The sequence below is a fragment of the Channa argus genome, chromosome 13 (genome assembly GCF_033026475.1).
Source record: "Channa argus isolate prfri chromosome 13, Channa argus male v1.0, whole genome shotgun sequence".
In the NCBI taxonomy this organism is placed as follows: Eukaryota; Metazoa; Chordata; class Actinopteri; order Anabantiformes; family Channidae; genus Channa; species Channa argus.
Window position 1 is genome coordinate 16,110,925 of NC_090209.1, and position 20,626 is coordinate 16,131,550.

Below are 20,626 nucleotides of genomic sequence, written 5' to 3' on the forward strand. Positions count from 1 at the left end.
AGTAGGCTGTTTACATTAAAGGACTGGAATAAAGTGCATTTACATCTGAAGCATAACTTCATAATTTACATTCCAACATTTATTAGAGGTGACAAACGAGCATTTGGTCCACTCTTGCTTTTCCACAATGCAGCACTCATTCAATCCATATAAATTACAGCTGGGCTATGGAGTGCAAGAGCAAATTATTTTATTATATTTATGCATGTATGACTCTATAGGGGGTTACTAAGACAAACAGGGAATTACTTGATTAGGCCAACTGTGGTTAACAAAGAAAGAAATATGACATTGAGAGCTGGGCCAATCAAAAGTCTGCATTATTTAAATGCTCGGCCCTAATTCAAGTATCTAAAATACACAAATCTTAGTGTAAAAGCATAGATCTATAAGAATTTTTTATCTGTAAATTGTAGACTCTATCCTTGTTACGTTTTATAGTAGAGTATGTATTTTCTACAGTATAGAGAGCTCTTAAATGTATTGCTGTTCTAATAGCTTACCCTTAGCTAGAGCTAATATTATTCAATTAAAAGAAACTTGCCTAAAAGGCAGTATTATATTACATAATTAGACAGGGCAGCATTTTCAGAAGTGTAGTTACAAATGCACTGAGGGGAACCCAGCATTTGAACAAATATCTGGCGCTGTAGGGGAGCTTGCCGACAAATTAACAGCTAATAACTTACTGGGAAGCCAGATAAAAAGAGAAAAAATGTTCCCCAAAGTGTCAATTACAAATAATTTTTTCTCTGATTTCCACACTTGTGAAAGCAGGATGTGCTAAAAACCATTTGGAATAGTGTGCCAACACTGCTTGTTGTTCATTTGGTTTTTTTTTGTTTGTTTTGTTTTTTTCCTGTTTATTTATTTAACTCCCTGGATTAATTCTGAGAGATATAATTTAGCATCAGCAGCAGGATTATTTCGGATAGCTCTGAAAGCGTAAGCATATGGAGCCCTGGTGAGACCACTTACTGGTCAGAGAGGAGAAAAACAGACAGTGAGGCAGGTGAAGGGAAATGAAGCGGGATTCAATCAAATTCATGTTCATTAAAATCAGAGGACATCACAAAAATTAGAAAGATGCTGACAAATCAAAGGGTCTCAGTATCTGAATTACCATAGTCATTTACTTATTAAAGTCAGGATGCTTCCTGTCAGTCAAGAGCCATCACAGTCTCCATTTGCAGCGGAAAGCCAGCGTAATTGCTTCTCATACTAATCAACACAACTTGTGTAATTATGCCTTGAAAGTGACATTGGAGGCTGAGAGCGATGTGAGCAGTCTTGACAGCGGAGACATCTCAGATTCATCGGGAGATTTCCAGCCTCGCTGCAAGGAGACAAGCCACTCTCAGACCAAGTTACTCACTCGAGCAGTTTACAACCATAAACACAAAGAAAAGACGATAAATCAAGCTGAAGTAATTACAAAGCAGAATAGCGAGTATAAAGGAAGCTCAGCTCAATAAGGCCACTTTCCCAAGTATATTGAGGCAAAATGACTACACTGTAATTAAACTTGTGTCGTATTTCTATCATTTCTTAAGTAAACATATTATGACAGTTCACTAAATTGTGGGAGAATAGGAAATTACAGCTCTGTTACCATGCTGTTTACATTAATATACTCGCTGAGATGAAAACCCTACAAATAAAGTCCTAAGCATTCATTAAAGTTTATTGAATTCAGCTTAATCACAGACTTTACATATGTCTCCAAAATGAACTTTGTGTAAAACTAACTTCAACATTCCTCTGAGCATTGGAAAACTATCCAAACCATATTCCCAGGCTGAATCTGTCACTAGTCAAACTGGGGCTGGGCCAGAAAGGTCAGAGCAAGGTCAAATTACTCCAACAAATCAAGAGTCACGGGTCATGACATGAAACCCTATCAACATAAAAAACTGCATATTACTGACACAGTCACAACGGCTTCTCTTGCATGCATCACGAGCTTTGCAGTGAACGAATGGACTTTTAATATTTGAATCAAAACCCAATATAAATGTTACTGTTGGGTTGGCTATGCAGATCTAGTCCAGCTAAGTACATAGGCAGAAACCACAAGTAAATAAAATATAAATGGGGTTGGACTCATCTGTGCTCATCATTTTCAAAGAGGTGGGTGGACCCATCAGGATAAAAAGTCACCAACATCAAAAAGAAGTCAACTGATAATTCTGGCAAACTATGAGGGGAATAAGTGTAATGATTTCATCTGCGAAGAGAAATGAAGATGAGAGATTTATGGCTCGTAAAAAGTTCAAACGACAGAAAAACCAAAAATCCCTGTCTGTGTCATTCCTCACGCATGACATCCAAACTTCAGCACATGTTGAAGACAAAGTAAAGAAATCCTCTTTTGTGGCCAAATATGAGAAAAACAAGTGCTGTTACCGACATATAAAACAGAGGCTTTTACAGGAAAAGCCTGTGTGATTCACCCCATGCATTCAACTCTAATGAGTCAAAAAGTGTGACCTACACTTAAACAAGAAGTCACAGCCAGAAGCTGTAAACTCATTTTCCCCATCCAAGCCAGCAACGTCGGCAGGACCTGGAAGATGTGCTCTGAGCATGCACGATAAATCTGACGTGAAATCATAATCATAAAAGCAATTAGCTGACCCTGCGCCACTCGTCCTTGGACATGACAGTGAGAATTCATACAGAGTCCTCTAAGGAGGCTGGCTGCTGGGTTGGGTGAGGAGGGGAAAAAGTGCAACACAGCAACAATAAAATGGAGGGCCCTTCCTGTATCATTAACCACCGAAACAAACAGCTTTCGATGCACAAGGAGTGTTGCTCTGAGAAACAGAGAAACAGAGCTTTTATGATTTTTAAACAGAAACCTTCCCTGTGACACTGAAACTAGCTGTGGTGTGCAGATGTTTCACATGTGAGCCAATGGCCATCTGAAACAGGACAGAAATATTCTCCTGTCGTTTCCATTTATTACCCTACACACACTGTGAACAGAGTTTTCAAACATTCTAAATTAGTTAACTTATTTGATATTGACCACATAAATGTGAAGTAAGATGCTTCTGACACACGCCTAGTCCTGTTCTTCTGCAGAACCTGCAGCATGTTTACACTCAATGTGAAAAAGAGAGTCAAGAATCTACTGACTGTAAGATGGCAGGTGATCAGATTTATTCCACTTTTGTCTTTCAAGGACCCAGTTAGAATCAGAGGAATCTCTCTTCACACACCCGTGCGCGCATGCACACACACCCACACAGTTTCTCCATCACTTCCCAGCTAGTAATTACACCGTGGCCAAACTAGTGGCTGCCACCTAGTGACCGTCTTCTCCCAATAATCATGAAATATCTCTATGGCTCGCGCCCCCACTCGGACTATAACTCTCCTTTACTGCAGACAGCTCCAATAAAGGATTACAATTACAATTAAAGTAATGAGCAAAGAGGAAAAAAGAAAAATCTCAGAGAAGGTTCCCTAGACTAACTAAATGGTAGCTGAGTTTCTTGACAGAATGGAGTAACCATATCATACTCATTACTGGCTCCCATTTCTTATTCTGCCCCAATAATTAATTTGGAGTGTGTTGAAACCTGGAGTCCTCAAAAATTAAAGTAATGGTTTTAAAAGTGATTAATGTGGAATGAATTGAAATATGAATTATCAAATATGAAATTAACTTCTTTTTTTTTTGTTTTATGGTGGTTAAAACATGAAAAAGGGTTCAAGTAACTCATAATGTATTGCATTTTTTTAACATGAAATGTGAAAAAAAAAAAGAATGAAAATTATTAGTTTGGTGTTATACAGACATCTTCTCAAAAACACATGTTCCATGGGGAAAGTCACTAAGGGCAAAAAAGAAAAAAAAAATCTCAGTTGAGACCGTATAGTAACCTTTGACTTCCTGGTATCACCACTGTGTTATATTTGTGTGCTCCACCCACACGCAATGAAGGAAAAAAAAAATCTCTCTTTTCAGAGCTAACATATGAGCAACATCTGTCTGCCTGCAACTCATATGGTTTAGCAGAAGAACCATCAGGGAGAGATGAAATGAAGGGGGAAGAGAGACAGAAAGACAAAAGAGGACAGCAGCAGTAGTGCCATCATGTTGCTGGCTAGATCTATAAATGTTGGTGTGCCCTCTGACAAACGGCCAGGTCCCCCACAACTCCTGCACTTATCACACTGTTCCTTTCTCCCCCTTTACAATACGATAGCTATTGCAGAAGGGCTACGGAAATTTGGAGACCGCTGAGCCAAAACAGATCACTTCAAAGCGGCTTATTTAACGCTTGCTAAATTTTTCATCACAGTCGCTTAATATCCTGGGGAAAGGGAGCTTTTGAAGTTGCTGTGAGACCGGGGATGTTCTTCTTACAATTCTTTTTCCCCTCCCATTACTACCCTCCCTCTGCTGTACTAAAATCCCCAAACCTAAACATACACACACACACTCAGTTTACACTACGTATGCACAAACGCAAACACAGAGGTGTGAAAAAAGCGCAGTTGCACACATGAACTACACACCTGCATCCGCACACAGTGAGACATATTTTCATTTATGGCCTGTGACTTTTCAGTGTGCAGAGAGCAAGGGAAAACATTAAAACTACAAGAGATACCAAAAACTGTAACAATCCTGTTTAGTGAGGTGTCAGTTCTCTTTTAGATCAGCTGTACACCCACACAACCAAACAAAGTTTTCCACTAAGTGGTAGCTTCTAGACCTTTTGTTGTATTAGAGTGATTTTATTTAATTTATTTTGTAGATCCTGGAGCCTGACAAAAACCATTTGGCCAGTATCTCAGTTTTGGTGGCAAAAATTGTTTGATGAATCAATTAATTAATAGATCTTAACTACAAATTCTAATTCAAGTGCAATGTAGTATAAGACTGGCAGTGGTAAGGGCCATGGCAGTGATAAGTGAAAGATGGAAGGGGGAAGGGGTTTTAGATGGAGACTTAGCAAGCTGGGGTGAGAGCAAGCAAAGTCCCGTGCCAAAGGCAACTGCAGTGGCTGGCAGCGACTGGTTTACCAGTCAAAAATGGAGCACACACACTCACACAATCTCTCACACACTTCTTTCTCTCTAACTGCTGGTCTAAATCCGCCCCTCTGGTCTGGATGGTGGCAGAGGCTGTGCCACTGGCCCCAGAGCTGGGCCCTCTTGCCACAGAGAAGAGACCATGCAGCGCATTGTGCCAGGGCCTTCTGATCTGGGCGAGGTGAGTCAGAACCTGTTACCATGACTGGTGTCCTCAGCCTGACACACTGGCTTGTCTGACATGCACATGTGCACATAAATGTTATACACACGTGTGTGCTTGCTCTTCACTCTCTCTCTCTGTCGCTCGCTCTCTCTCTCGCTCTCTCTCTCTCTCTCTGCCCTCCCAACCCTGCCAGCACTCCCTTTCCTCTCATCCAGATAAAATGCTTTCAGACACAAATTTCAATTATTCACCTCATCCAAATAATGCCATGTGACAAGAATTATCCCTACTGTAATAATCCACTTAACTGGGAAAGAGCAGCTCATCAAAAAGAGAAAGAAGAAAAAGGGTTGGAAGTGAGGGTGGTGAGGGTGATGGTGGTGGGGGTGGTGGGTGGTTGGGGGGACTTGTCAACCAGTCTCGAATCAGGACCCTCATAACAAGAATTTTTTCCCTTTTTGAGGAGGCAGTCTTGAAGTGCACTGGGATGATGAAATTGAAGTAAATTGAAAGAAAGCCTGGGAGAATGCTCCCACAATCAATAACACCAGGATTAAATTAGCCTTGGCATGAAGAGATGATGGGGGAGGATGAAGAGTGAATGGTGGTGAATGACATTGAGACATGTAGGCTGAACAATACAGCACTACACTAACCTGGATGCTGTGTCCATACAAGGACAATGAATGCACCTGTGATGGAATACATCACTTAGCAATAAGGGCCTGTTGGTAATAATTGTTGTCGTCACTTGGGCCAAGCAACACCTTAATGAAAAACAATTGATGTTTATTCTAATGTCATGTTACTGGCTTAGCTGGTATTAATACCTTTGGCTGCTTATGAAGGCTGCAGTTTGCAACTTTTTCAGAGCCACTATTCCAAAGTACTCTTCTAGGGCAAAAAAGCTTTATGCAGGGTAACTACTGGCAAAGCAAAGTTTTTCAGGACCCAACTGCTGGTGAAAATCAACATCTAAACCAATTATAGCATGTTTTATGCTAAACATGAATCAAGCATCCAATTATTACTGATAAAACAGACTTATCTACATGCTTATTGTCCTTAAGTCACCAAATCATTAAAAAAAAACAGGCATAATGTTCTTTAAATGAGATTCATCAACTGCCAAAAGTATGTAGAATTGAGAACACATGAATTCATTCATTAAAACATGATTTTCTTTATTCCAATATGTCATTCTTTGATCAGACCTTCAATCACTATAATATGCACTTACATCAAACAGACATGCTTCAATTATTTTGTAGTTATATCCTATGTTGCCTATTAGTTATTAACTTTGGATTAAAACTGATTCCTTACCAGTGCTTCTCTCGGGGGAGCTGTGGCATCATCTCCAGGTGGAATACCAGGCTGAGAGGAAAGACATATTCTTGTATTAGACTGCCATCTACTGGAGGACGTTGGTTTAATGAAGTAACAGTTAAGAGAGCTGTGATATTTATAATATGTATTTGGGAGCCTTAGTACAACTATTCCAACTTGTCAGGGGGTCAGGTGAGTAAAAGAAATTAATAAATCTCACTTGACTGTGACCACCAGTTCTATAATAATTTATTGAATGCAATTTTGGTTATGTAAATCAAATAATCATGTAAAAATTAGCAATTTGCAAGACACTACGGATTTTCTATAACATAATAACGTTGCTGAAAAAGCAAATAAAAACGTTAACGGGATGTATTTGCATAGCAACTTCTAGACATTATTTTATAGATATCTGTTGCTAATGCACTAGTTGATTATTTGAAGGCAAGTTAAACGTTTAGTTTAGCAAGTTAGCATGCATGAGAACCATGAATACAATTCCATAATTGTTAAGTCTTTATGCTTGGTGATATTCCAAGCATTGTAGATGTAAGTTTGCCCTCCAGTGTGAGGCTATCCCTGTCAAAATGTGAGGCACAACTTTCTATAGCATTATTTTTTGTCAGTCATTTAAACCACCAACGTGTTAGCAAATAGAGCAATGTTACAAACTAATTTAGAGAACATTTTGCTAACAGTGACCTTTCCACACCATAACATAAAGACAAACACAAGGCTTTCTCCATGGTCAGATGGAAAGGCGTACGTTAGGTCGGGGTGAATAACATGCCGAATAGGACACACTTTAGCACGTGTTTTATCAACACGTGGCAAAACACAAAAGCGTCAGCCTGAACTTTAGTGTTCATTTGCCGACGCAAGTACGTCTGAAAGGCAACTTTTAAACCGTTACAGGAGGTAGCTAACATGCTAACTAGCAAGCATGCTAAACTCGGCTAGGTGAGTGTTTTACAAAACTAACCAACGAAAAACGTGGTATTCAAGGGCCACGTATTAATAACACGGCTCTTTGCTCTTGTAACCCAGCACCAAGAGGTCAATGTTTAGTCGCATAAATGTAAACCTGTGTTGGTGGATCATGTTGGTCGGTGGATGCCATCTTCCTACCCCTCGTTTGTTTGAAAGAATGTTCGATCGAACCACACTCGATTGACTTTGTCTGAAAGACACAGCGGTCCATTAATTAAAAAAGTGACATTTGACTTACGGCAGAGTTCACGGTGAAGTTCACGCGAACGCTTTATCATCAGAAGTACCCTCTACTTACTGAATCTATAAGTATTTGAGTAGCAAAAACTATTTTGATAAAACTACCTTATGGTTTTTTATTTGGGGAAGCTTTGGAGGGCCCTGAACTTTAGCAAACTAATTGCAACAATGACCCAAATACAACAATAAAATTACACAGCGAACTTAAATTACATAACTATATATATATATATATATATAAAAGAACAAAAAGACAAAGAAAAATACACATCAGCCATGTATGAAACGTGATTGTGGAATAAGCAATTTCCTTGTAAAGTGTATCCAAGAAAAATGGTGCTCCCGTCCAACGGCATTTGTTAGGACTACAATAGTACGCTCTTCCGCCTTTACGTCCACGGTACTAGGCGTCAGGTGCAAGAATTGTAAACTGTATACTTTGTAAACTTGAATAATGATAATAATAATAAACTGTAACTATCGTCAGGGAGTGATATGTTCATAACTACTCCAGGTTGCATAATGTATCCCTTCTTGCGTTTCTTTCTTTTAGTTTAGCAAATTCAAAAACGTCATTACCCAGAATTCGTAGCGCCACTGTGGTTGTTCCGTGTTCGAAACTACTGCTGGGCTCGAGAGAGAAGCGAAAGGTTCTGCTGTAAAATAAGAAAAAGACACACGTAATTTTCCCGCACATAAACAATGACAGGTAGGAAAGCGTGTAAGGTGTGTAATTTCACACGACAGACGTCGCATGGGTTGGCGGTTCTCTCCCTAGATGAGCTGAAAACAAAAGGTGATTTGTCATTGCTTTGACTTGGAAACGTTTCTAAATGAGTTTTGTAACGTTAAGTATTTATAATAACTCCACCATGCAAGAGAAGCTCAATAGAAATTGTATTAAAGTTGATATCGATCTCGTGGTCTTGATGCCTTATCGTGGTCACTGTATTTACCGGTGGTTTTAGTTTTTGTTTGTCTGTGCTAAATAGCAAGGTGGATGAAGGTGAAATAGTTTAGTTTTTGGGATTTTTTTTTTTGTCAGTAAGCTACAGCTCGATCTTCATCTTCACCAAGTCACTAACTTTACGCAATGCAGAGGGAGCTGCAGTTTAAGCTCACTTTTTTGCCACGATCTCAAACGAGATATGTGCAGCAGCATTTTCATCATGTTTAAACCTGCAGGGCACAACGCAAAAGTCAGGCGAGATCTCTACTTCGTTCTACTCATTCCAACAACGCTAGTCACCAGTTGTTGCCCAACTTATTGGACTTATCTAGGTCTTTATCCATCAGAAGCATGTTTAGCTTGAATTTATGATAGAGTGGCTTCTCGGTCTTTTGTGTATCCTAGCCTCTTCATAATTGTTTGCCCAGGTATAGATTTAATTTTAAATGGAACAACAATTTTTGACCATCAATCTGCAATCATTAAACCCCTAGTAAAAAATAAAAAAATCCATAAAATAATATTCAACAATCTTATGTAATGGCTTTGAGCAGCATATAAATACAAATACTAAGCCAACGAATACAGTTCAGGGTTTCCCTATGAAATGTGCTGGGGATAAAAACAACCAAAGTGAGTGTGCCTTTGAAATCTTAATTTCACTTTTGTGTCAGATCTGTAAAATCCATAATTTCTCTGCTCTTTCCACAGGGCGAGAGCTTCTTGGGTTCAGCTCTAGTGCCCAGGTTACAGCAGTCCTGGAGGATGATGGAACAGTAGTGGAAGATCAGGCTTATTTTCTGTGTTTACCATCAAACACAAAGTTCATGCTGTTGCATGAAAAGGAGACGTGGTCTCCAGTTCATAGGAGTAAGCAGGTTTACTCATTTTTTAGGTTTGTCTGGTGCCAGTGACATGCACATCATCGCTTTTGTTACTCGTCTGCATTTCCATTGCAGTTGATGGTGGCACAGCCTGGATGGCAAGGGATTCTTTGATGCTTGAGACCGATGCTGTGGACTCCTCTATTGTTGCAGTACCCTGGTCGAACCTAGCTCAGCAGATGAAGCAAGACCTGACCAGCATTATCCTTATGTCAGAAGCGGACTTACAGGTGGCCACATTATTTCACCAAAAGTATCTTTTGCGCACATGACCATTTATTAAGAATGAACAGTGTGCTTTGTTTATGAGCATAACTCACATACAGATATTTTTATTGTGATTTGCAGCTAAAAGTAATTGTTCCCCAGTCGATTTAATAAATTACTCTACTTATCTGTAAACTATATATTTGTTACTATTTTTAATACAATTTTTTGTAGTACACATGCGTGTTCATATGCTCAAAACTGCATATGATTGCTGTAATCTAAATATTTTTGGTCACCTCTTGTTTTAGACCTTAGTTGATGCCCCATGCCCTGAGCTAGCCTCTGCTCTGGGCTTCCAGGAAAAGAAGGTAGAGGAACTCCAGGAGACATTGCAGAGGGTTTTGGATCGAAGAGAAGAGGAGAGACAGTCCAAGCAGTTGCTCCAGCTCTACCTCAAAGCTGTAGAGCAAGAAAAGAGAGTTAAGGAAGAGCCAAGTCAGCACAGCCACGGAGGTATGACTGTGTCATTATGTTGTGGTTTTAATTTTTGCTATTTTAGAATGGATATTTTGAATAAAGATCTGGGACATTTCATTTTTTGCCTTTTGCTCCAAAGAAGTTGCAAAGTTTATACTGTTCTTTCCTAATCAAAGTTAAACTATGTGATCAGTTTTGTGTTTCATAAACTTTGTAGACTACCTCACGGATTTTGTCAAAAACAAAACAAAAACAACAACAAACAACAAAAATCCACATTCAACAGTTAAAAAGAAAATCTCAACAAGGCATATCAGAGCCTGTTGGTCTGATGCTTACTCTGATGATCCATATCTATGACAATGTTTTTCATTTCTTTTAATATTTGAGATTTGGTTTTAACAATAATATTAAATGTATTTTCTAAGGAATATTTGCTGTAAAAATACTGGTGTTTATGAGCCTTGCCAAATGTGCTCACATTGCTACTTGTATCTTAAAAACATAAACCGAATATCTGTAATCAAAAAGCAATCATCATTATCTTATGATGGTGTGGCCCTGGAGGAATGTAAATACCCATACTGCCTGTTCATCACAGATACAATTTTTATTATCACTCAGGGCTGCCGAAATAAGGAATAATGAGGCACTGAGAAATCTTAAATTATGTTTAGAAATATCTGTATATGTATTTCAATATCTAAAAAAACGTATTCAGTAAATCAATATTTTAATAGGTCCAGGTAATATCAATGTCACAGCAAAATTAAACAATAGCTTGTTGTTTAAAAACTATGTGGTTAAAACTGTTGTGAAGAATTTTTCATATTTCCGTTTACAAAACTAATATTAACTATAATACTAATAATGCAACCTCTGCTGGTTTTTTGTACTTAGATGACTTGTAAGGGAACAGCCGTGCTTGGGTCTTATAGCCACTAGGTGGAACCGTTGTTGCTGCTGATAAAACCCACCTCCTTTAGTGATTTTCTACAGCAATACCATTTTGTACAACAAATGACACTGAGAGAACACCTGTCTGAAAATTTCAGGGGGTCGTAATGTGGATGTGCCAGACGAAACGGAGATCGACAGTGCATCTGGATTTATGTCCCGGACACTGATGGTCCTGAAAGGCAAAACAAGCCCAGAGACCAGGCTCTCCACAGAGGATCTGCAGGTAGTCTACTCACACCACTCATCCAGTGTGCCTCAAAATGTCTGCGAAGGAAAATACCACAAGTTTTAAATGTTATTTATGTATATACATGTACTGTTATTACAAATGCCTCAGAAAGTCCAGTCTTTCTTTACTGTAAATGTGGCAATTTTAACTGCTTAGCTAATTTGCAACTGTAGTCCCTGGGCAAGGTGACACAAAATAAAAATAAACTAACGGTATTAGTACAAACAGCACAGTAAAAGCCACCCCAGACAAATTAAATACAAATTGGCAGTTCTTAGAGCTTCGTATAACGTTTTTACAGAAGATTTAAGCAGACATGAGCAATCATGGTGGACTAATGTGTTCCATGTGGAGCCACTCTTCAACTATCATATACTGTATTCATATGCTGATATCATTCCATATGCTAATATAATTCCAATACTTGCTGCAATAAACAGCTGTAAAAATGACAATGCAATCATATGGAATTGCAAATCCTAATGCCACACAATTAAAATTTTATATTATTATTTTTCCTAATTGTTATTTATAGAACAGGACTGCCTGATTGGATTTCATTCATTTGCACATGTATACTTTATGTAAAAGCAGTGAGTGAGTGTAAAGTCTCACATTTCCAAAGTCTGGAATGAAACCTCATCCGTGTGTTTTTAGATGATTGTGACCCGAAGTGTTGAAGTTATGGAGCAGGTGCTAAACTGGGACAGAGCGAGGACGTCGGCGTTGCTACAGGCCTGCGAAGCTGAGCTAACCAAACGCCTCCAGCAGGTTCAGGCCTTGCAGTCCATCAGGAGCAACACACAGCCAGACAGCAGCCGACTGTCCAGTGAGACGAGCATGGAGGAAGGCAAAGAAACTTAATCCCAAGGCAGAAACTGATAAGAATTAACAGTAGCTGCCTCATATTATCGTTAATGCTGGAATCAATTATTGCTAATTGTATTAAAGTTTACATCCGTTTGTAAAACCTACGCACCACTGAAATGCTGTTCTCTCAAGATGGAGGAGAATGATCTCCAGGATGCCCTAGTCATTTATCATTTATCAAAGAAGTGTTGACATTAACCACTTGCATCAACTCAGTATTGGCTACTTATTTTGTGAGTGCCATGCAGTGAAAATAAATGTAGCTAAACATAAAAGTTGTGAATGTGTGTAAAATGTAAAAAAACAAAAAACAAATCTCATCAACCCATATTTTTATCACAGTAGAACATAAAAATATCAGCTGTTGAAACAGAATTTTTACCATTTCATGAAAAAAAATATAAACTGGTCTCACTTCCCAGAAATTTATAGACAGTTCTTAAAGAATAGGTGATGCTACACAATCGTAAACGTCATCTTGTTCCAACTTTTTTGAGATGTGTTGCTGCACTCAAACTCAAAATGAGGTAATATTTTCCATGGAATGGTAAAATGTCTCAGGTTCAACATCTGATATGTTGTTTATGTTCTATTGTAAATAAAAAATGGGTTGATGAGATAAGTTTTTTTTTTTACATTTTATACATCTTCACAACTTTTTTGGATTTGGGGTTGTACTTAAAATATTTTGTTTCTGTTGAAGATAACTTTTCTGCAAAAAGAGACAAATGTTACAGTTTGATTGTTGTAACGTTTTTAAAATTTGAAAGCCTGCTAATCATTTTTTTCTAACTTGAGCTTAAAAAAAACACTAAAATGTTTAGAGAACATATTTCCCTACATAAATATTTTTTATATATATTTTTTATAATGATACACAAAATTTTCTTTTCTGGTTTGTACTACAGTATTCATGTTTGCACACCTTAGTTTGAGATGTCATTATTAATAATGGTACATAGTAGAAATACCAGACTTGCCAACCCACCATAAAAGTAACTTGAAGAGCACTAGGGTTAAGATGACATTTGAATGGTGATGTAAAATAATGCGGAAAATGTACTCTATACAAGTAAATAAATGTATTTGAATGGGGCACATAGACTTATTTGTCAGCTGTAGATAACATATTGTTATTTTAACCAGATTTAGGCAAAATAATGTACCGTACGCACAAGGCTCACTGAACATATTGTGGCGCACATTATGGTAACTGACATTGCTTCATCTTTGAGTTACACAAAACTAATATTTTTGCATGAATGCTCTTTCAGTTGTAAACTGTTGTGGAAGTGTTTGTCTAGTGGCTACGTGATGTAAGACGGCGTGCGAGCATGTTTTTGATTCATAGGTCAAGTAGAAGATGGCCATTGTCATGCCTGTCGCCTCATCAATTCTTTGTGCTGAATTTGTAGTTTACAAGTTGATACATGGAAAAGTGGAACATTCAGCAAAAGCTAGCTGTCACTTTGATGTTGTGTACTCAACCCTGTAAGAATTGTATTTTTTTTTTTTACCAGAATACGCTGACAAGTATATAACAGTACAGTATGTGCTTTAAGCTGCCTTTTATAAACATGTTGAAAGAGTAAATAAGCCCTCAATCTTTTCATAGTGGTGGTGTCCCTCGTTTTTTTCATGATTAACATTAAATACATGTAAATGTGTGTCAAATCACAGTGAACCCTTTCTTGTCTGTTTATTCACATTAGTATATTCATGTGCAATATGCAGACCTGTCAACAATAGTGGTGGGCATATTAGCTCTAAGCCCGTCGGCTGCATTCTGCTACTACACATTTTCTAACAGTTGTTTAATGGGTTTCATGGTGTGCGTAATTCCAGTATATTTAGTTCCAACTAGGCGGAACAGTTAGAAGTATGTGTGGCACAGGAGCAGTTGATTGTGCTTCCATGTGTCACACTGTCTTGGTGCATTAGATTGTGAGTTAACAGTTCTCGGGTTACAACTGCAGGTTTGCTCTGTAATCACCCAATTGCCCAGAGGATCAAACCTTATCCCATCTGGTCAGATGACTTTCAGAAAGCATGTGTTGTCATGAGTGTTTTGGGCTGCAAATGCCATGGTGATGTGTGGGTCAGTAAGATGCAGTGGCATCGAAAATACAAAATATTAATAGCATACAGTAATAGTTCAGAATTAACAGGTTAACATTGAGAGGTTTAAAAAAGTTCCCACAAAACTACTGACCTGATTCTTAGGCACAAGAAGAAATAAAATCAAACAGCAGAGCAAAAGCCACCTTGCAACCTCAAATAAATGCTATTTTCTTTTTCACATCCACATTTCCAGACATATGTTTTTGTCCACATATTTGTGAATTTGAATGCAAAAATTTCAAATAATGATTGTTTTGACAGAGGAGTAGAGTTGGGATTGTTGAGAACAAGCTGTAAAATGTATGAAAGTCAAATATATTTCTGAATCATTTCTTAAATTAGTAATAAATCAGGAAATTCTTCTTAGACCCACAGCAGTCCAAGATACACGAATGTCATTAATATTATTATTTCTATTATTTCTGTGAAATATCGCACACAATATTGTATACTCTATATATGTAGTCCAATGTGATGTGTCCAATTTTCCCTTTTGGAAGAACTGTAGACAGAACTCAGCGTGATGAACCATCTCAGTTTATTACATGCCGGAATGGAGAAGAACACATGGATGTTGGTGTCTTCTTCCTACTTGTATCTCTCAAACCCCTTCTATTTATACTCAAACCCAAGAAAGGAACCACCCTCACAAAACATGAATGATGAAACCAGGTGCACGCAGTTGACAGTCATCACTCTTGTCCCTTTCTAGTTTATCTGAAGATGTCAGTTGAGAAGCAATAAAACCCTTTTATTGCACCTTCTTGTAGATCTTGTGACCCCAGGACTCACTATCTGCTACATTGCTTTGGGCCTTGTAACAACAAAGTGCCTCCTGTGATCTTAAGCATTCCTCTAAACACGACCCAACCTGTGACTTCTTGTCCTCTTTGTGACCCCTTCAATAAGCCCATCTTGGTTGACTATTTGCCAATTATCTAACCATATGACTAAATTTACTCTATTACCCCACACCAAGCTTCTGTAATTTGCTATAAAGGAGTAGAGTCACTGTTTACAATCAGTTACATTATTCTGTTGAATGCTGTTTATCAAAATGCATCTCGGATCACATATACAGTAGCCAACAGTTTGTAAGAATTACAATTAACAGTATGTTGATAAGCAATTATTGAAAATTGTCTTTCAGTGAGTGTACACATTACACACTACACAAGCAACGTTCAAGCCAATGGGTCATCAGGCTTCAGATAGGAGAGGTTCAGTTTTGGTACCGGTGTACTTAATCTTCCATCCCTTGTTTTTTCCGCTACTATCGGACGTAAACATAACATGCACTTCGTAACTTCCTGTGTCAATACGGGCTGGAGGCGTCAATCCACAGAAAGGTCCATACTCTTTTCCAGCTGTTGAAATCTTAAAAGAGAGGAGCATTAAATATAAGAAACAGGATGTTCATTAAATGCTCGACTGATTGATGTCCAACTAAACTTAAATATGCAGGAAGCTACGTGGCGATACAGTTTATCACCCGACAGAGACAGCTCAGTGACAGACTGCCTCCACAAGCATGAGAAGGAATACATTGCTTATTCATTGTTGTGTGTGTGTGTGTGTGTGATAAGGTCCTGATGTCACCTTTAACGTATCGTATGGACAGGGGACATCTGGGTGTCCCTCTATATCAAAGGGCTCCAGGGTGTCCAGGATTATTCTGTAGCCCTCTGGCAGACGAATAGTGTGATTACATTCACTCATGGGTGGGTAGAGACTTGGGTATCCTGGGCTGGTCAGAACCCCTGACAATGACGTCAATACCTGGCTGTGGCACGGCACTGAAAGGAAGACACATACACCTATTAAAATGCAACACCACATTGTCATCTAGGGGAGTGAACACTGGTAAAGCACCTGCAGCTGCTTCAGTTATAAAGTGGTGGCTATTAAAATGTTTTTAGAAAAATATTTGAAAAAAACAGTTTTCATAAAAAATGAGGCATTTCCTGGCCTCATAAATCATTGCCTTCATTTAGGTTTTGCATTATTGCCACAGCAAGTGTGCAGATTTTGCTATAGACAAAAACAGATGAATATTGCGAAGAGGCTGACTTGCTGTAATTCATATAATTAGTACAATCCATAGGCAGATAATCATTTTTTCCCATTCATTGCATGATTTGTTATGTCATCCTTTTTCCTCTGGCAGAGAATAATAATGTAAAGCAGATCATTTGGTAATTGTGATTAATTGCCAAGTGTCAGTATACTATTAGTGCTGCACACAGGTATCAATTTTTAATGCCATTTTGAAGTTGATTTTCCCCTAGGATTCAACAGTAATTAACCTTGCCTTACACCAGCTGGCAGAGAGCAACAACTGCATGCATCAGTATGCCAGCTATGACTGAAAGAAATCCAATGTAGAACACTACTAACCATGTTTTGGCGATAGTCAGAAAATCAGAAATTTGTTATTTTAATATTTGTACTGCAGCACTGTGAAATACTAAGAGCATTCTTAAGGACAAATGACTTTCTTAAAAGAATTACATGTTAAAGTTCTTCTCAAGTGCTAAGATGCATTTAATGAGATCATCACCTTCTTAGCACATCGCAAGTCTCCTGTTGCAAATGCGTTAATGCATTTTCATTGGTTTCACACATTTTCTACATCCTTTTTCAAAACTGTTAACACGTATGACATTCGGTCACGCAAAACTTGTTGAATTATCTGTCTCAAAAATAAAGGGAAAAAATACATTCCCATCTGATAGAAACGACTGGCAAATTATGAATCCCTCATGTAAATGTGTATAACCCACCAACATAAATTCTTCAGTCAGCAATCACTCAGTCTTTATCTATGTATTTTACATTTTGAGTTATTTCCGTCCATAAGTTTCATTTAGTTTCTTTTTATTTTTCTGTATTTGTAGTTTACAGCGTTTGGCTTTTATGTGTTTGAACAGAATGGAAAAAGAATAAAATTTGATGCAGTAGAGTAAAACAAAAAATTCTATTTCAGTACAAATGCTGTATCATACTAAAAATCAAAATGAAGGCCATTAGGCCACTGGTTCAAGTCAACATCATAATTTAGTTTTCCCTTATCTTTGATCCCGTCTTGGAAAAAATAACTCAGACGAGCATCTTTTATAGATTGGTAAGGACTGATTGCTGATTGAAGATTTTTGCATCGGGGGCTTAAACACATTTATATGAGGGATTCTTAATATTGCAAATAATTTCTATCAGCAGGCAATGTATTTTTTCCTTTTTTGACACAGTTAATTCATCAAAGTTTTGGGACAACACCATTTGTAGTAATAACTGTCTGAGTGCATAGGTTTTACAGTAACAGAGCGATCCATCTGAAGTGTGAGATGGAGTTTTGGTAAGGCAAATTAGAAAAAAACTAATTGTTGTGATCTAAAACAACTGGGCAAAGGACTGGTAAAAGATAAGTGTTAGATAGGAGTTAAGATGGTCCCATGGTGGAAACAATCTAAAGCAACTAGAAATAGAACATTATCATAATTAGGCAGAAGACATTTGTTAGAGTTTATTAGATTAAAAAAGTCTTGTGAAAAAGAGCAATAGGCCATGTTGATATAAATTCTCCTCAAGCACAATATTGGGAGACATTTATCAGCAAAAAGGGGACAGTTATAAAATAACTCTAATTTTTAAAAAGCACAAAACTGCTTTTGAGAATATAAAGAGAAAAACATAAATGTTGGCTAAAATCATGTTGACTAAGGATAAATGTAAAAAAGTCTTGAATATTAGGACATGCTTTTTGATTTTTTGCAATATAACAGTTGATGGCAACAACTCCTCACTGTCACTTTAAATGAAGCAGAGAAGAAGAAGTATTAGACATGAATGACACACACAGCATTTACAGAGATCAATATGCAGTTAAATGCAGTGTGCCAAGCTCCTAACACTGTGCCTGACACAGGGTAGAGTGATCAAATGAACATGCCTCTTGAGCTCTGGCTCTTACCTGTGCAGGATCTTTTGTTATCATGGAGAAGATATCCTAGTCTGCATGTGCAGTAATATCCACCAATGTAATTGTGGCAAAAATGATCACACATTTTCTCCCCATCTACCTTGAAGCGACATTCATTGATATCTGTGAAAGACATGCATGTTAGAGAGTGAAGCACTGCAAAATAAATATGAATTTTTTTTTTTTCATGAACAAACATTAAATAGAGTGGATTGAGTAAATGGAAATTTATTTTTGTTTTTACAAATGTCCTGTAAACTCTAAATGGGCCAGAAGTTAAGTCAGATAACGCCTGCCTTCCAAGGTTCTGTAAATCAGCACAAGCAAATACTGGAATAATCTGGTTTATCTTAACTCAAGGCTCACTTGGAAATGTGCTGTCAGTTTGTAGAAACTAACTGATGACCAAACATTTAAAGAACAATTTAAAGTAAAGTGCCGTAACAGGCTCCGAGTTGGCATTATTAGATTGAATAATTGGATTATTGGATTGAATTTAAATGGGAAACGTACTAACTGCATAAACAGCTGATTTTAATATGAAGAATCCTAAAGTTATAAAGTAAACAAATAGAGTAAAATAAATGTTTATACTATGTTATCTCAGGTGAATAAACTGATATAAATTCATGTTTTCTTCTAATAACTTATATCTTCTCTGTTGGTATGTCATTATTCTATTTTGTATGTCTTTCTTCTTATATTCTAAATCTGAATTTAAACATTTCTGTGTAAACTTGTGATGATATATGCCCTGCTATTTCTTTCTCTAGAAACTCCATTACATTGTAATTAAAAGTGTTTCTGCATTCTGGCAACAAATGTCACATGTCCCTGCATCACCTTCTGAAGTGTAAAATGCTTGGAAGCCGGTGAATCGGCCTTCATTAGAGTAGTCACTCCTAAAAACCACTGACATGCGGTTCCCGGCTGACAGGATGACGGCCTTCCTCGGGGTGCTTTCAGAGTGCTTCTCCTCTTCACCACAGAATCGCAGAGTTTCATTTCCCTCTGCGAAAACCTGGTTTGAGAAGGCCAGAGGCCTTTTAGTGAGCAGACAGTGACACCAGTGACTGTGGGAGGAGGAGTTTCTCTTGCATGTACCTGGATATAGTCATATTCACACTGGTTGGATGGTTCCATGCTAAAGTGGGTGAAGTAGAGTTTGACTCTGTGGCCCTCTGGGACTGTGATGTTCCACACTAGGTGCTGGTTGTTGGGATAAGGCTGAGGGAAGTTAGGGGAGGTGAGTCCGCCATACAACCCCGTCATTTTCACACTCAGCGAGACACGAAGGAGGGAAAATAGGACAAATAAATGGCACCCACTGGGCAAAATTAGGTGTGACAGCAGTGGTTTCAAGGAATATTTTGCACAAATAAATGCTAACTGACACTCACCTGGTCATCTTGGCTTCACAGACCCCATATATTTTGCTGTGTTTTGAAATGGTTTCTTCTCCCTTATCTGAGGGTAGATGAACTCAGCCGTCCAAGCCGGCCAACATTTGGGTAAACAAAGGGAAACATGCACGTGATCAGTCTGTCATAATTCCCCGCCTCGCTGACTCACAGAAATCTATCAGTGATGAATGTCAGAATCATTCATATTCATCCTGTTCTATTTCTTATTATTTTATCCTCTCAAATGAATTTTTAGAAGTGGCAAATAGTTTAGATGAGTAAACAGTTGCATTTAGCAACAAAAGAAGAAGGTCACATTTATTAGATGCTGATGCAGTAAAATAAAAATGTAAGTATGTTTAGATTTTTGTCACCTTTTACAAATGTGAATTAGAATACTTCCACAACATAAAACAATGAATTCAAATCTAATTTCTAACGATAAAAATAAGCCTATCACCCGTATCACTTTTCAGTGCCCTGTGGAACCTGTTTAGACAGTGATGCTGATGAGACCCGGCTCGTGCCAGACTCATTATTTCAGACCCTGCTCTCATGATTGCCAAGCAGTGAGGCTGTTAAACAAAAACCATAGAAAAGTAAATACAAAATACACACAACATTTACACGCCTATCCCCTTTTGTTGGCACCTAATTGCTGTATCAGGGATGAAAACAGTAAATGGTACATCAACAACAGTTTCCCATTGAATGAAACCAGGTTGCATCAAGTTTTTTTTAACTGCATCTGCACTGTGTTGAGTGTG

General features: G+C 38.0%; 3 protein-coding genes across 4 annotated transcripts in view; 1 reads left to right on the forward strand and 2 right to left on the reverse strand.

Moving 5' to 3' along the window:
* The window catches only part of pex14 (peroxisomal biogenesis factor 14), a 45,706-nt gene extending 37,979 nt beyond the window's left edge, over positions 1–7,727 (reverse strand). For both annotated transcript variants that reach the window (XM_067528114.1, XM_067528113.1), the window contains exons 1-2: positions 7,632–7,727; positions 6,542–6,592 (exon numbers count right to left, since the gene is read on the reverse strand). In XM_067528114.1, coding sequence (XP_067384215.1) covers positions 6,542–6,592; positions 7,632–7,667 — 87 coding nt within the window. In that variant the 5' untranslated portion in view covers positions 7,668–7,727. The remainder of the gene's footprint in view (positions 1–6,541; positions 6,593–7,631) is intronic.
* A 636-nt stretch (positions 7,728–8,363) lies between these two features.
* dffa (DNA fragmentation factor, alpha polypeptide) lies at positions 8,364–13,151 on the forward strand. Its single transcript, XM_067528116.1, has 6 exons — positions 8,364–8,573; positions 9,438–9,596; positions 9,686–9,840; positions 10,129–10,333; positions 11,353–11,480; positions 12,144–13,151. The coding sequence occupies exons 1-6, from the start codon at positions 8,480–8,482 to the stop codon at positions 12,348–12,350; spliced, it is 948 nt and encodes a 315-aa protein (XP_067384217.1). The 5' UTR covers positions 8,364–8,479; the 3' UTR covers positions 12,351–13,151.
* A 1,825-nt stretch (positions 13,152–14,976) lies between these two features.
* On the reverse strand, positions 14,977–19,968 carry masp2 (MBL associated serine protease 2). Its single transcript, XM_067528546.1, has 6 exons — positions 19,857–19,968; positions 19,561–19,783; positions 19,300–19,477; positions 18,448–18,579; positions 16,077–16,273; positions 14,977–15,854 (listed from the first exon to the last, which is right to left on the reverse strand). Exons 1-6 carry the CDS (start codon positions 19,862–19,864, stop codon positions 15,678–15,680), a joined length of 915 nt encoding a protein of 304 aa, XP_067384647.1. The 5' UTR covers positions 19,865–19,968; the 3' UTR covers positions 14,977–15,677.
* Positions 19,969–20,626: the final 658 nt, after the last annotated feature.

Excerpts from the sequence above, each read along its gene's own strand:
- masp2 (XM_067528546.1), bottom strand. Across the intron at positions 18,580-19,299 it reads AGCATTTTACACTTCAGAAG|ATATCAATGAATGTCGCTTC; the intron begins GTGATGCAGGGA and ends TGTCTTTCACAG. Across the intron at positions 15,855-16,076 it reads GTCCATACGATACGTTAAAG|ATTTCAACAGCTGGAAAAGA; the intron begins GTGACATCAGGA and ends CTCTCTTTTAAG.
- dffa (XM_067528116.1), top strand. The coding sequence starts at position 8,480 with ATGACAGGTAGGAAAGCGTGTAAGGTGTGTAATTTCACACGACAGACG. Across the intron at positions 10,334-11,352 it reads AAGTCAGCACAGCCACGGAG|GGGGTCGTAATGTGGATGTG; the intron begins GTATGACTGTGT and ends TGAAAATTTCAG. Across the intron at positions 11,481-12,143 it reads TCTCCACAGAGGATCTGCAG|ATGATTGTGACCCGAAGTGT; the intron begins GTAGTCTACTCA and ends GTGTGTTTTTAG.